Source organism: Belonocnema kinseyi, chromosome 3 (assembly GCF_010883055.1).
Source record: "Belonocnema kinseyi isolate 2016_QV_RU_SX_M_011 chromosome 3, B_treatae_v1, whole genome shotgun sequence".
Lineage (NCBI taxonomy): Eukaryota > Metazoa > Arthropoda > Insecta > Hymenoptera > Cynipidae > Belonocnema > Belonocnema kinseyi.
The window spans coordinates 56,198,355-56,215,190 of record NC_046659.1 but is presented as its reverse complement, the minus strand read 5'-3'; the positions used below and the strand labels follow the sequence as shown (position 1 = coordinate 56,215,190).

At 32.5% G+C, this 16,836-nt stretch overlaps 1 protein-coding gene across 3 annotated transcripts in view; it reads right to left on the bottom strand.

Annotated features, from left to right (window-relative positions):
• Positions 1 to 16,836, bottom strand: part of LOC117169493 (malonate--CoA ligase ACSF3, mitochondrial) — a 21,439-nt gene that overhangs the window by 2,911 nt on the left and 1,692 nt on the right. Inside the window, exons 3-8 of one of the 3 annotated variants that reach the window (XR_004466663.1) lie at positions 14,274 to 14,588; positions 13,379 to 13,736; positions 13,152 to 13,297; positions 11,686 to 11,925; positions 10,344 to 10,522; positions 10,028 to 10,107 (exon numbers count right to left, since the gene is read on the bottom strand). Coding sequence is in view for 2 of the 3 variants with exons in the window: in XM_033355899.1 (XP_033211790.1) it covers positions 10,344 to 10,522; positions 11,686 to 11,925; positions 13,152 to 13,297; positions 13,379 to 13,736; positions 14,274 to 14,588 (1,238 nt within the window). In the remaining variant the exon portion in view is untranslated. The remainder of the gene's footprint in view (positions 1 to 10,027; positions 10,108 to 10,343; positions 10,523 to 11,685; positions 11,926 to 13,151; positions 13,298 to 13,378; positions 13,737 to 14,273; positions 14,589 to 16,836) is intronic. The other 2 variants (XM_033355899.1, XM_033355900.1) reach the window with 2 other exon arrangements.

The following is a 16,836-nucleotide window of genomic DNA, read 5'->3' as shown; positions in this document are numbered from 1 at the left end:
GGGGTCTGTAAAAAAACCACGATTGTTCACGAGGGATGCCGAGTGGGTCTAGCCATAATCCACGTGGACGCCTTTTCACCTGGATCTGCGGATTTCTTTCAAGAAAAAACATGAGTAACTAAAAAATTTGTATTGCTTTATCTTTGAATTCTCTTCGTGCCCTACTGAAAATTCCTATATAGGTTCCTGTACCGGATCCTATATTAGGATCTTGCATATGCTTCTGTATGGAACCCTATCCAGATGCGTAGTAGTATCCTATGGCACCTACGGCTGCGCAGAAGTTTTTTTGGTCTCCCAGGAGCATCTAGACTCTAGAGCAGTGGTCGGCACGCTCTTGCCCTGGGCAGGGTAGCCTGCCCTGGTTGCCCTGTGACCTACTCTGAGGGCAGTACCTGCGAGCTTGGCCAGACCACCCCTTTCCTCAGGGGTCCTTTGTTAGAAAATGGGACAAAAATGTGAGATTAAAAAATTCGTAATTTTGCGATCAGTGACTTAAAAGTAATATATTTGGAATCTACGTATATTTCCGCTTCCACAGACATGTAATTTGTTTACAAAGGTTGAAAGTTTGAGAAGTATTTAGTATTAAATTGACTGTCAATCTGATGTTTTTTGATTATAAACTCCTTCAAATTTTTAACTTTTGTAGGCAAGTAATATATCATTGGAATCGGAAAAATTCGTAGATGCTGATAATGCTATTTTCAAATCGCTAATTGAAAAATTAAAAGTTTTAAATTTTCCTTACTTTGACATTCCTGTGGACAAAAGACCCTTGCTGGAGTAAGCTAACTCGCACTAAGGTACATGAATAGATCGAAAAGTAGTAGAAAAAATTAAGTCGGGTGGAGCCTGACCATACCTGAAAATTAAGAAAAAAGTTTGCCGACCACTGCTCTAGAGGCATACGTACTATTAGGTACCATTAGGTACGTACCATTAGGTACCGCATTAGGCACTATTAGTTACGTACCGCATTGGGTACCATTAGTTACGTACTATTAGGTATCTTATTAAGGAGGGACCGATACAAGCACCTATATATGATCATACGTCGTTTCCTATTGGTGGCACCTATAGGTGAAACATATAGGATCCTATGGGATCCTATAGGATCCACGTGGACAGAGGATTCAGATGCTTCGATTTCTGGTCGATTAAAGAATAATTTGGGGTGTAAAAAAAATGATTATATTGTATTAATAGTTGGTCCCACTGGGAGCAACTGCCATCTAAAAATGATACCGGCTCCCAGAAGAGCCGCGGTAAATCACACATATGGTTACGTTTCAGGACCGGGAGATCGGCGGTCACAGGTCACAATGAAATCACGACGACAGGCCGGTGAAACCTTAGTGTGTCTTGAGGACACGGAGCGAACCAAGGATGACAGCTTTCTGCCCTTATATCGCAAGTGCCTTGTCATATTTTTGACACGCAGCTATGGTTTTAGGGTAACGGACCAGTAAAAGTTTAACACCTTCAAGAGCACTGCTCACAAGGACAATTAGTTTAATTCAATATTTTGGGTAAAGTTGTTGCAGCTGACAACGGTCGTATACACAGTTCCGGGGACTGTCGTAGAGTGGGAAGTTCCCTTACTGAAGCTTAGGTTAATTCCAAAAATTGCCACTAGGGGTTGTAATAGTAGAGTAGTAGCGTTTCTGGAAATGCTGACAAAATTATATATTGATATCGTTATGTCGCAAATGGAATTTTCTTAGAGATTGCATATCAGCAGTGGACTGCATTAAGATTCTGGTTGTCAGTGTCACTCCGACTTTGAGGCTACAAAACTTTTTGGTTTACGTTAGGGAACTTCCCCCACCACGAGAGCCCCCGGACCTGTGTATACGACCCTGCCTTTTAAGGCCTAGACACCTCTCCTCTTTTTCTTTCTCTTGAACATGTGATGCTGCAGTCGGCCGGAGCCGAGAATTCGATCATGAATATGGTTCGTTTCTCGAAGTCTTGGAGAATGAGGTCACGCCTCGAGTGTGCAACCGAGACTGCTGTCCGAAAATTGTAGTTCAAGAAAATTTGGCACTTCACGTTCTGGACAATTGAATCGTTTCTCTCGCAGCGTTCATCAGGGCAGGGTCACGGATAACATCGTAGGAGCGACAAAGATGCTAATAAAGCACTCTTAGGGCCGCATTATGTCTGCAGAGACATAAACTGCAGTCAAAGTATACTAAGATTGAAGTAAGTGTTGCCGTTCTCTTGGAGGCTTGAGTCTGCACTGCCAGATGTAGGATATGTAAATATCATATTCAGAATCTACAGAATTTCACAATTACCGGGATATGTAATTTGTATTTAAAAAAATCGAATAATTGAATACGCTTAATGTATGAAACAGACCGCATGCATTTCAAATCAAACAGGTTCATCCTGATTCAATAAATAGCCTTCTGAATACTTGTCCGCTTAAAATAAAAATGTAATTTATTACTCAATATCAGTTACGTCAATGTAATTTTATTTTTATGTATTATTTATTTACTTCTTTTAGGTCATTTACATTGCCGACAGAAAGTTGGGATACACAAACTCCACGTGGAATTTGCATAGGTTGAAGTTATTTTAATGAAAGCATACGCCTTAAATCTAAGCCAAGAAAATGATTAAATATTATGTAAATGGGGACTATTTATAGAAAAAGGTTTACATGAGCAATAGAAATGTTTGGGTGCCAAAATTCCGACATTCATCACTAACCTTTATTTTTTATAAAGTGCAACTTTAGATTCCTTCATATTCCATTGTATATAGAATTGAAATAAAATATTTATTAATTTCTTTTTAAAAATTTTATTGAAAAAAGTATGGAAAAAAATTATGAAAAAAATTGGAAAAAAATCGTTGAAAATATTGTACGAACCAAAATTTTGGAGAAAAAAAATATGAAAAAAAACGTTGCAATCAAAATTTTTTTTTAATTTTGTTCGAAAAATTAATAATTATGATTAATTAATTAAAATTATTACTAATTTTTTATTACAAATAATTTCTTAAATGTTTAAATAAATTATTTAACTATGACTGTTACACTAAGATTTGTGTAATTACTTACATCCACAATCATCCTATGAGAGCTTGAATTGATTCGCCCTTCCCAGGCCAGGCGTTCAGAAAGGATTGCACATCTGCTGGAGGAAACTCCAGCCTCCAAGACAAGGGCAATGTAAGGCCTTGCTTTTCAAGGCCTTGAGTTCTCAAGGCCTTGAAATTTGGCCGTATTGCTTTGACTCGAAATATGAAGCCTCGAGCTGTCCTGCGTTACCTCTACCTCTGTCTTTATTCCTCGTCTAGCATGCGAAAATGAAAACCTTTATACCTTAATGAAGCCCTGAAGATCTGAGAAAAGCAAAAATTCGCTCCCTTGATAAGGACTGTTTTTCTACATTTCTTTGAAAATTTTCGTGCATTTTCTTGTCGAGCAGCAGTTGGCACAATTTTTCAAACTCTGCTTTCTTTACTTCGGCTTTTAGAAGTGAAGCATTTAGATTAAGTAATGCACTTTTCTCACTTTGGATTTTAAAATTCAGGCCAAGGGTCTCGGCCGCCTTACAGTGATTTGGAATAGGAATTTACTGTATATAATCGCCCACAAGTCGCATTTCTTAATCGATTTGAAAGTTTTTTTTTTAGAAATGCTCGCCGTTACATTTTTAAGAGACTTGTGGTTTGCTATATTTTAATTTTTTTCACAGAGCAACAATATGTAAACAGATAAATTGACAAAAATGGCCACCTGCATTCACAGAGCATAATTAATTCTAATAATATTTAACTTAATGAATATAAACAATTTTTATAAACAAATTCTTATTTCTCATGGAAAAAATTGTTTGCTTAACGCTAGATGCTAATATTTTTCATTAGAGACATAATTTGTAACAAAAAATTAGCATAAATTAACTATTACTATTTTTATAAACATTTTTATAAACAAATTTTTTATAGATCAGTTTTTCTCATAGTTGAATTGATTTTCCTGACCAAAAGTGATTTACAATATCTATATATTTCAAGCTTTAATAAACACAAACAAAATAGATTGTTAATAACAATTTAATTAAGCAAACCTCCTTATCGGCCGTTTCTTCGTAGAAAAAAATGTTTTTTTATTCATTTATTATTGGAGTGACATTTATTGCGATGACTAACTAAGGAAATTGAATAAAAAATAATTTATGCGATTGCTATAAACAATTTTTTAAATAAAACTAAGATTTGTAATTATTACATGTAAAAAGGACTGGATTTCCGCTCAAATTATCCGACAATAAACTAACAGTGGAAAACACGTCCTCTTTATATATAAAAATGATCAATCTTATTTTTGTTTGAAAAATTGTTTATAACAATTACATAAATTATTTTTATTAAATTTTGTTTGTAATTTATCGCAATAAATTTCACTCCAATTATAATTGAAGAAAAAAACACTTTTTTCTACGAGGAAACGGCAGATTGGTTGACTTGCCTAATTAAATTGTTATTAAAAATCTGTATTTTTTATGTTTGATCAAGCTTGAATCATATAAAGTCTTTAAAGGCAATTTTGAATCACTTTTGGTCAGAAAAATCAATTTAACTATGAGAGAAACATATAGCGTGAAACAAACAATTCTTTCTATGAGAAAAAAACACTAAGAAGAATTTGTTTATAAAAATTCCTTGTAATAATTAAATTGAATATTATTAGAATTAATTAAGTTCTATCTATATTTTTTCTTGAGATAAAAGTTCACAAAGTTAAAATAGCCAATTTTGTCACTTAATTGTTTATATATTGTTGCTCTGTAAAAAAATTTAAAAACAGCAAATCACAGTTCTCTTAAAAATTTAATGCTGAGCATTTAATGCTTAGCATTTCTAAAAAAGAACTTTCAAATCGGTATATAAATACGACCTGTGGGCGATTATGATCAGTAAATTCCTATTCCACACCAATGTGCGACTGCTTTGCGGCTTTGTAAAGGAACGCTCCTTTGCCAATCATCTCGTGGTTCCTGATGATATTTAGGAGAGGATATCTGCCATTTGCAACGATTCAAGCTCTACTTAGAACAACTCGGTTATGAAGACACAAGATATTCAAAAGTCCACGTCCGCCTTGACGGCGTGAGATGTTTAATCACAGAACGGACGAATTGGTATACGCCCAGGTATGTATAGGTATCGTCAGTTTCAAGATGTCTAATAACACTTATATCTATAAGCTCAAGGTCTTTTGGAACGCCAATAATCTTTCCTTCCTTCAGATGAGTTTTGGCACACTTGTCTAATCCAAAGTTCATACCAATCTCTCCTGTTGGCTTCTTGATGATATTTAAAGCAGTCTGAAGTTTTCTTTTACCAGAAGCATAGATATTTAGGTCATCCGTATCAACTACATGAGTGACTTTATGTTTGTGATGATTATTTTATCTACAGAGGTATCCAGAAGAATTTCGTAATGTGAGAAATAGAGGCAGCAGAGTGAGTAAAAAAAGCAGAGGGCTCATTGTATCGCCTTGAAAGACGCTAGTGTGGAAGGTGACGTTGTTAGTTGGCACGCGATTACTTCCAAATGAGATAGAAAAATTTAGTTTTTCAAAGGGGCATAAATCTCTCTATGCATCTTACTATTTTTGGATGAACCTTCAAGCTTTCCAACAGACAGATGATATATCTACGAGAGGTTGAACCGAAATCTTTCCAGGAATCAATCCAGGTCATTGATAGAACCAACTGATGGGCTGCTGCGTTTCTGTAATTCTCTGGGTTGGACAAATTGCTTTTTTTTTGGTATGAATATAGTGTGCCCTAACACCAGCCATTGCAAATTGGGTGTTTCCGAGTTTAAATATGAGGTGAGTATGCGGGCCAGATTTTGGTGTGTAGAAGTAAACTCCTTCCACCAGAAGTTCTTGATACGCAAAATACTTGATGACGCAAAACTCCTTGAAGCGGATGATATTATCAGTATCTTCTTTCAGATCAATTATTTTCAGGATCTTGTACACCTCTCTCTGAAAAGTCTCTACCTCGTTGAACTTGGATGGATTTTTGACAGAAACAGGGTAATCGCTGAAGAGGCGTGATGGGTATCGAGAAACTGTTGATTCTTTCTGATCCATCTCTACCCTTTCTATATTCTCCTCCTTGCGACAGATAACACAAGTTTTTTGTCAACAATATGTTACTTGATTGTCAGTAGCTTTGAATTGCTCAGTGTGTGATTGAAGATCCTCAGTTCTTGGGCAAACATTCGAAACCTTTCCGTGAACGGTCTGCCAGAGGATATGCAGTAAATCTCACACTGCGAACACGGGAAACATTCTGTATTACCCATCCAATCTTTTTTTGTTTCGTTGATGTAAGTGACTTTTGGTCTTTAGCTCCATCGTCGGTTTTAGCCTTCAATTTGAATCAGCCAAAGCACTCGAAGCACTATACAATGGACAATTGATGGTCTAGACTCTAGACTCTAGAGGTCGGAATCCTCCGAGATATCCTCACGAAGGGAAGTTCATTGTTTCATTGTCCTGAAATCGCTATTATCTTATTGAAGGAACCTGCTTTCTGTGATTGGTTTTAATGTCGCTTCCTCATCTTCGCCTGCAGCTTGTTAAGTTAGGATTGGGAGAGCGCTATGCGTACATATCCATTTTTTAAGAGGTAGGCATGTTGATTTCGCAATGAACAATGAACTTTTCTATACAAAGCGGCGAAGGAGGCTGCTGAAACACTCGGCTTTGACTTCAAAATCAGAGGTGAGCAAAATGCATTATATTTTATTTATCTCGAATACTCACTCCTGAAAGCCCATATCAAGAAAAGACAGGAGAAAAACTTCCGCGAATAAGAGAACATTTCCTCTACAAGATAATGCGCGGTACCTTCCAGAGAAATATGCAGGATCAATGGATGTTGTGTGAGCTAAGGTTTGCTTTTCTTAAATAACTCAAGTTAAGTCGGGGACGAAGGGTTTCATTTTGGCATGTATTTCCACTTTAGCATATTGTCGCTACATTTTGAGTAAATATATACCCGATGATAGCTGTAGGGAATGTCATGCACACCCCGAACAGTTAGGACACATATTATCTAGTTGTCCAACTCATGCGGGGACGACCTACATCCAAACGCACAATGCGACACTAAGAATGCTTTATTACCATATCTGTCACTCTTGTGCGGCATGAGCCTTCATACCGCTACGCGAAACGCTCCCAGGGAAATTGAGTCAATTGTCGAGAACTCCCTATAAGGGAGTTGCGACCGTTGTATCCAGAATATTCTAGTAGGCTAATCGTCTTTATCATGGGCGCTCTCGGATGTTTTACTTGTTAATAGCCTGCAAAGCATCCCTGCATGTCAAGAAAATGCTAAAACAATTACGGGGAAAGTGCAGAAGGCGGTCGTCCTTGGGTCACTCCGTGTCCTTCAGGCGTACGAGAGTTTTTCCGGATCATCGTATTGAGTCCGTCTATAACCACCTATCTCACGGTCGTCAGACGTGGTTACGACTGACATTTTACCGCGATTTGGCTGAGAAATCCCGGCGAAACCCCGCGGTTTTGTTATGACAAACTCATAAGGCGACTTTATAAGGTTATTCAGTTGGGATGATCGTTAGAGAGATTGATCAGCAACCTGGGTCGGAGCAGTGCTTCGGAACGAACGTGTTAATTGCATGAATAACACGAGAATTCTAGAGCATCCGAAAATTTATTTCAAATCTTTTTTGGTGCAAAGTCGTTTGTTATAACAAATAAAAAGTTCATACGTACCAGATTCTTATAATTGGAAATTTGGTTAGGTTATGTAGGAAACTCGATAAAAAATAACTTGTCTGTGAAAATTACGCCTGCTAAAGTTAGTCTGTTAAACTCTGTTAAATTCGGTCAAAAAGTTGTCTGTGGAATATTTTGCAATGAATCATATTAGCAGTAAAATTTCAAAATGCTATTGTTATTGCGGTTTCATTCAGATTGAAATATTTTCTGGTTCAAGATTTTCATAATTAGGGTTAACATTTTGCTTTCAGAAATAGACATTTCTGTGAGGGTTGGGAAAAATTTGTATTATGGTGAGCGCCTCGTTACCTGTGAGAGTAGACGGTTAAGTAAATATGCCTATTCCATCACCAATGGGTAGGGTGTGGGGGGGGGGGGTCTAAAAGTGCCTACACAACGGAATTTCATCAGCATATCGAAAATTTCGTAAAGATTACACATGATTTAAACGATTAAAAAAATATTTCAAGGATTTCATAAACATTTCAGAAAATTTCACTAATATTTCAATGATCTTTGACATAAGTTTTACTTTCAATCAAATATTTTTGAATCACATTTTACAATAATCTTCAAAAACATTTTAATATTAATTTTAAATTTATATTTGAATGGTTAAATTTTGAAAGATCATCATTTTTAATTAGAGATTTTTAACCTTTACAATTTGAAGTAGACCTCAGTTTTATGCTTAGTATTAAAAAAAATGGTTTATTTTTTATTTACTGTATTTTCAGACTTCATGTTTAAAGTTGTTCAATTTTTTAATATACTATGTTAAAAAAGGCACAAAAAGTTGATAATTTCTTAATGCTGTAAATGTGACATGGTTTATTCTTTAAATTCTAATTTCGAAAGTCTGTAACTGTTAATGTTTTTATTTTAAACACCTCCAATTTTCACATTTTTAAAATTTAGCAGAATTGTTTAATTTTTAAATTGTGTATTAGTTTAAAATAGAAGGTTTTCAAAGTTTTGAAATTATTAAAGATTTTTACCTAATTTTTTACGTGGTTTTATTTCCTTTAATATTATTTTTGTTTATTTTTAAGTTATCAAATTTAACGGGAAACTAGCCTTAAATTTTTCAATATGAGTACTTCATTAAAATTGCCTAAAGTTTGAATTCGAAATTGTATAATTTAATGATTCAAAATGCTAATTCTTTAATATTTTAAAATGTTTTTTAATTTAATGTTTGTTTGAATCCTTGCTAACATATTTGGGTTTAACTTTAAAATTACATAATTGTGAATGCTTCAATTTTTATTATTTCTGTTTTGAAAAGGGAGTAGTTTAAAATGGTTCATTCTTAAAGAATTCCAATTTCAAATGTTGGGTTTATCCTTCATTTTTTAATGTTTTCGTTTCGAGCGCCTCAAGTCAAAATCTTTTAAGCAAGAAAAAATGTATGTTAAAAGTTGTTCAATTTTGAAAATTGCAACCAAGAATTTTCTTTTGTTAAGGTCTGATTTAGTTTAGTATATGTTAACGCCTTGCTACATGGTTTTAGCCTCGAAATTAAGACTGTTAATTTTAAATGCATTTATTTTAAACTGTACAATTTCTAACGCTTGAATGTAAAATTATGTGTAAAGTTTCGAGTGCTCAAATTTATTGATCCTAACTTTGCGAATAATAACTCTACCTCGATCAAATTACTGCGATGTTCTAATTTTATTTTTAAATATAACTCTTAATAATTTGGTTAATTTTATGTTCCTAGGCGTGTCAACTAAATTAAAAAACTTATCTAGAAACATACAATTAACAAAGCACATATTTTAAATTGCACTTGAAAATAAATTTAAATAAAACAATAGAATCGATGTAACCAAGTCTGTATTCAAATAAATTTCACAAAATAAATTTAAAAACTATATCGAAGATTCGCGACACAAATTGAAGGCCCTTCCAAATTAATGTTCGTTTTCTATTTACACGGGGAATTTCAGGTACTAATTTGTGAAGTGGAGACACATGAGAAGACACAGAATTTGAATCACAGTTTGTTAATTAAACTTTTAACAATCAATTTGTTTGCCCATAATCAAGTGAAATCCAAAGTGTGTATGTTTTTAAAGAATAAAATTAAAATGAGTCTGAATTTTTAATTTCGTGTGGGGAAATCCATGCACAAAAACAGGAATGTTTTTCGTGCACATTCTATTTTGAACCAATGAAAAATTAGACGGCAAACTAGGTACTCAAAATCAGGGTCACGAGCTTGCCTTCATTCCTGGAGATAATAATTTCTTGGATCAACAGAGTTCGCGTCGCCCGGTAGAATCAATCTTCTTGTTCTTCACGTCTGTAAATCGTGATTAAATTATAAAAACTGAAGACATAACTCGAATCTATCTCTCTCCCCCCCCCCTCTCTCTCTCCAGCTAATTATTATTAGTTCTCTCTCACTTTCTCTCCCTTTCACTGTAAAAGGTGCTTTCTTTAAATACAAAATTTGAAAGGACTGAAAGAAGTTAGAATAAACTGTAATAGAAACAAAACTTGTTCGAGCAGATCATAATAAATATAATCAGTACTGACTTTTTGACCCCACGTCGTGTCCGGAACCCCCACAACTGCACAATCAATGATATCGGAGTGTCCTAAAAGTGCTGTTTCTACTTCCAAGGCACTGACTTTGTAGCCTCCAGTTTTTATGATATCCACAGAAGTCCGGCCGAGGATTTTGTATACTCCATTTTCGTACTGAGCAGTGTCCCCTGAAAATAAAATTATTCCTTTTCTTAAGTATAAATGTAGTACTTTAAATTTCTGTATGCTTTAAAAAATGTCCTGACTTTTCCCTGATTAACAAAATTCCCTGAGATTTGCAGATTTTCCAGTTGAGTAGACACCATGCACTTAAATATGTAATTCAATGCATTTAAAAAGTTGGAATCACATACTTTTGGCGATCAAACAAATTCGAAATGTTGAAAAATATCGAATATATAATTTATGAAATAGATAATTTCAAATCACTGGAAAAATCAACTATCGAAATTATTTATAAACCAAATTGAATTATTCCGAGAGTGCAAGTTAACAAAACTAGAAAAATTCAGAAATTTTAAAATACCAAAATCATTAAATTTCCGAATCTTCAAAATCCCGAAATTAGTATATTCCTTAAATTTCATATTCGTGAAAAGATTTAAAAAAATCTGGTGAAGATGCACATTTACTTTAAATGCCTAAATTCGAAAGTTGACTAATTTCTGAATTTTGAAAAATTCGTGTCTTAAAATTTTGCTAATTATACAATTTTGGACATTTAAGGCCAAGTGATGAGTGGATCACGTGACTAGATTCCTACCTGATCAACACTTTTTTTATTTCCTAACTTACATTTACACGAAGCGCCACATCGAGTTGAAAATTTCGGATACTAAACAAGAAGCACTAAGAATGGTGGGTCTGGACCTAAATTTGTATAATTATGAAAAAAGTCTTTTGTTGTAAATAATTTTTTTGCTTTTTTCATCATTTAAAAAATTTAGGACTAGACCCAACTTTCTTAGTGTTTCTTATTTATTATCCTAAATTTTCAACTCGATGTGACGCTTCGTGTGAAAATAAGTTGGGAAATAAAAAAAGTGGTGGTAAGCTAGGAATTTGGTCACGTGACCCACTCGTCACATGGCCTTAATCATTTCAGTTATTTGACATTTCTAAATTTGTATAGTTTTTGTAACTTTCATTTTTGGAATACGTTAATTTCGTCAATAAAAAATTTCAGTAGTGTCATTTTTTTCGGTAATCTGGAATTTTTCTATTTTGTTAATTATGTTTTCGGTTTCTTTTTCAACATTTGGGATCTTTTTTTTTGTTAAAAATTATGTCATCCTAAAAATTGATAAGGATCTAGATAATTTTTTAGTACCAGTTTTGAACCATCCATCGCTTGTGAATGATTTTGCAGTCACATCAGGCTTGTTCCAGTACTTTTTGAAAACACTGTCACCCTTGACCTGCAAGTCTCCAGAAATGGGTTCTTGAGATTTCGTAACTACGTGGGTTTTCTTTGACGTTCCGTAGACTAAAACTGAGGTGTCATTACCTCCTTGTGATTCAGGTTTCGTTATTCGAACTTCCACGCTTGGAAAAGGGTTCCCAACAGTTCCTGATAACATTGTGTTGTATTAGAGAAAATAGTTTCTTTAAAAAAAAATTATATTCACATAAACAAGAACCAGAAAAAAGATTTTCTGACTTTACTACTTAAATACATTATTATATAAATCATTCGTCGTTTTATTTTAAAATCTAGTTTCTAAAAGGGGGAGAGCGAATGGCCGCGTGTAGAAAACGAGTATATGCCATTCTTTTATCCCGTGCAAATTGCACAACATTTTGTCTGTAATTTCGTGCGTTATTTTGAGACATTTTCGACACTAGATATATTTGGACAATTTGAGAAATATATGTACCTAACATCGTCTGCGATATTCAAAAGTGAAAACATATACTTTATTTTAGAAGAATTAAATGTCAAAATCTACTTTTCTGTCAATATTTTTGTCAGTAGAAGAAATCTTCGTTATCAAAATATAAAAGAAATTGAAGAAAAACTTAAAAGTTTCTGAATATGGTATTCCTAAAATAAAAGTCCTAGAATTTTAAAAAGTAAGGCTTGACACAATATTGTGTTTAAATTTAAATAGATTTAAATAAGGCTCTCGAATTTGGATGCTTTTTTTGATTTCGAAATCAGCCGACGGTAAAAAGTTGCGGATTGGCTCAATAGTAATAAAAGGTTAAGAATAAAAAACTTTTGTTCAATTAAGAGTTGATTGAAATGTGCAAAAAACATGTTTTTTCGATTGAGCAAAATACCTGGGACATCAATTTTTGTGGCATTAAACACAATCCAAGAAAACTTGTTTTTTTTTGTATATATAAATAAATGCTAAATTGAACAAAGTTTTTTCTATAATTTCTAATTTTGTATTACTGTTTGCTGGCCAAAACTGCACGTATAAAAAATGTACCATAATTCTTGAATCAATAGAAATATATTTTTTTTTAATTTTCAAAACCAAAAACTAAGCAAAGGTATGAACAGATATCTAAATTTGTTTATTTAATTTTTTGTTTGAATCCAACCAACAGCATTTTTTTCTACAACTGATTTCGAAATCAAAAAAAGTGCACCACTATATCAGTTAGTGATCTATACTTATGGTCAAAGCGTTTATAAAAAAATTAAACATGATTGAATTAATAATTGCTGAAATTACAAAACCTAGAATAAAAATGATCCCCAGCTTTCAAATAGAAATCATCTCTGATCAAAAATATCTTCTTATGAGCAACTTGGGTAAAGCGTGATTACAATTAATTTCATACCTGGAATACGTTCACCTTCCAAAGGATTCGTCAAAACCATCCCCGTTTCAGTCATTCCATACCTTTCCAGTAATCGGTGTCCCGTGATTTCCTCCCATCTATCAAAAATCGGTTTAGGCAAAGGCGCAGATCCACTGACCATTAACCTGCACACAGTTATTGAATATTTGTCATCAAACCCAAAGTCCTAAATTTAAATATTGTCTCTTTTTAAAAAGAAAACTGACCTAATCTTTGTACTACATACAGTGTAGATATATTCCTTTATTTTAGGTTGTTTACTAAAAAGTTGGTCATACTCGTGAATCAATTTCATATAGATAGTGGGAACTGCCATGAAAACGTTCGATCTTTCGGAATTTTGTAAATTAACGGCTAGCAGTTGACTCCAAACACTAGACGTCTCAAACTTTGGTAACATAATACAACGCGCGCCAACATACATTGGACATAAAAGAAGATTCATGACTCCATGAACGTGATTTAGAGGCAACGCGTGTAGAATGATATCTTTGCTGTCGTATTTCCAAGCGCTGACCAAAGCATTGATTTGGGCTTGTAGATTTTTATGACTTAGTACCACACCTTGATTGAAAAGTATCAGGATTACTTTATTTTCAATATCGTCATAATATAATGAAGTAACAATATCTAAATTAAGGTTTAATTATACGCGCCTTTCGCGCGGAGATAACAGCACCATTAACATCAGTTTAAGATTTCAAGATAATATTAAAGAAAAACATACAATAAAATTAATTTCTGCTCATATTGCAATAATATTGATGGAAATAAACTTAAATTAATTGCTTTTACTGTTTAACATTGTCTTCAATTATCGAGTTTTCTTAGTTCGTTTGCTACATGGCGCTTTTTCAAATTCTTGAGATTTAAAAATTTGTAAATAGAAAAAAAACTTTTTTCTTACACAGAAAGTCTTTCAATTTAGAAAGCAACCAATTTGCAAACTTTACCATTTAAAAGGGACCAAATAAGTACCATTTTTATTTCAAAAGCTCCTAAATTATTAGGGTTAATTGATTTTTGGAGGGATTGTAGGCTTTCTAACCATAAAAAAATGACAAAGAATAATTATTACCAAATTTCTAACAAAAATTATACCTTTTGGTTTACTAGTTGTTCCTGAGGTGTAAATAAACATAGCATCGCTGTTATTATAAAAATCTCCCTTAACGCCAGCCTCAGGGGAATTTTCAAACTCGTGTTCGAAAAGTCTATTGTTTGCCATCTTTCCATCGGCTTTCATTGCTAATAAGCGCAGAGTATCCTCAAAAACTACTAAACGTTTTTTGGAATTTGCAAGAAGTGATTCCATTAGTGGCAAATGTTCCAAAGTGGTGACTACAACTCTTGCATCAGCATCGTTGATGTAATAATCGAGAACAGATGCTGGATGTTGATCGCTTAATGGTACAGCTAAAAATATCCGTTTTAATTTAGTACCGCCAAACTTAAATTATTTTCAAACGTATTTTACCTTGTGATTTATGTGTATCACAGCTTCTAAAATTTAACCCAAGCGGTAGCTTCAAAATACATGTAATAATCCCAAATTAAACAAAACATTAAAATCGTATACATCGGTACATTTTAATTCTGAATTCTTCTTTTAATGATACTTTATGGAGTAAAAATGTAAAATTGTAAATTTGATGATTTTAAAGTAATTTTAAATTTATTAATATTTAGAATGCTGAAACTGTACAATTTTTAATGATTTAATTTGAAATTATACATATTTGTATGGTTATAAGTTAAACATTGTTCCGACTTTACATTAATAAAAATTTGAAAGCTTCGGGTCATTGAGGATCTTTTTTTTTTTAATTTTAATTTGAAACTGTTCACTTTTACAGGTGTCTAATTAAATGCTCTCAATATCTAATGCTTTAAAGTTAAAAATTTGCAAAGCTCTAAGAGCTGATTTATGATTCATTGTTTAACAAATTTAATTTATTCCTAATTTTTTAAAATTGGATCTTTCGAAGCACTTTATCAGTTTCTACTTCTACTCGATAACAATGATAAGAATTCGATTTAAAATCTGACAATTACAATATAGAAAATGTCAGAATTCAAATATTTGAACATTAAATTCTGAATTTTTTTCTTTTCCTTACCTACTTTTAAGTAGTAGTACAAATTTCAAATTGTCCAATATTGCTTGCATTCATTTTAAATAATTTGTTGTAAGTTTTAATAGAGAAACTTTTAATTGTCGACATTACAATTTGAAACTATTCTTTGATTAATTATCTTAAGTTTAAATATTAAAAATTTGTAATTGTTTAAATTAAATGGCTCAAATGACCCGGCAAAAATAGTATGAAAATGACCTTTCTTTTAAAGTTTGATTTTGTGATGCTTATCAAAAGTCGTCATGAGAAAATTTTACCGAAAGGCTTTTTCCATACATTTTGTGGAATGTGCATCCTTTGAAATTGTTTAATTTCTAAAACCGTACATCAGAATAAGTCCCTTCATTGAGAAATAAAATTCCTCCATGAAGAGTACTTCAACTCTTTCATATGAAGTACAGCAAATTAGTAATTGCTGAATTTTGAATGGTTAAAATGTATTTGATTATTCTTAAATGGAACAATTTCAGAACATTTAATTAAAAACACTATCTTATCTTCAGTGCTTGAAACAAGAAATTATGTACTGAATTTAGAAAACTTTTAATAATTAAATCTTAAATTTCAAAAGATTAACTCAAAGATATTTCATGTTAAGTGCTTGAAATTATTAAATTTCTTGAATTTTAAATAGTTTAAGTTTACAATTACTAAATCATTTTGACTGTCAATTGCTTGCAATAATTTATAGACACATGCAATTGTGTAATCGGAGTCTCTTAATTATAAAAAATTTTAAGCTACACGTACCCCTCGGATCAAAATTAGTTTCTATTATCAGAGTGTCTACCCAAGGGATAATTTTAAATTTCCGGTGTTCTCCCAGGAAATTTTTCATTTTCCCGATCTGGGAATTATACTTCTTTTTGAAATTTCCATTTCCTAATTCAGAATTATAATTCTTCTCGAAAATTTCCTATTCCAAGGCATAATTCTATTGAAAAATTCGCTTTTCTAGGTCTTATTTATATATTTTTTCGAAACTTCTCTAATAAGATTTAGAATTGTAAGTATAATTACATTCGAAAATGTCCTGTTCCAATTTAAAATGATTATTTTCCTCGAAAATGTACTGTTCCTAAGTTACAACAATACTTCTTTTCAATCCAGGTATAACTCCGAATTATAATTATTTTAAAAAATGCTCGATTTAAAATCAGAAATATAATGATTCTTAACTTAATATGAACATTTGTTCAATTTTTTTCGGTCTTACTATCAAGTTTGAAATAAAAAGACAAGGAATAATCCAAGTCAATAATTTAATTAAAATATAAAAATTCTTTCACATTTTGCGACGTTTCGACCTCAATCTGTCGGTCATCCTCGGGCAAAATTATACCTTCTATACAATTTTTTAAACATCAAAAATTGTAGTTCTTCTTAATACTGAGAAGTTGTTTTAATTATAATGATTATTTTAGACAATTCCATTATTAAAGTTTTTATATTTCTATTTGAAAACGTAAATCTTTCTCTCATTCAAAAGATAAAAAAAATTGCATATATAGCATCATTTATATTAT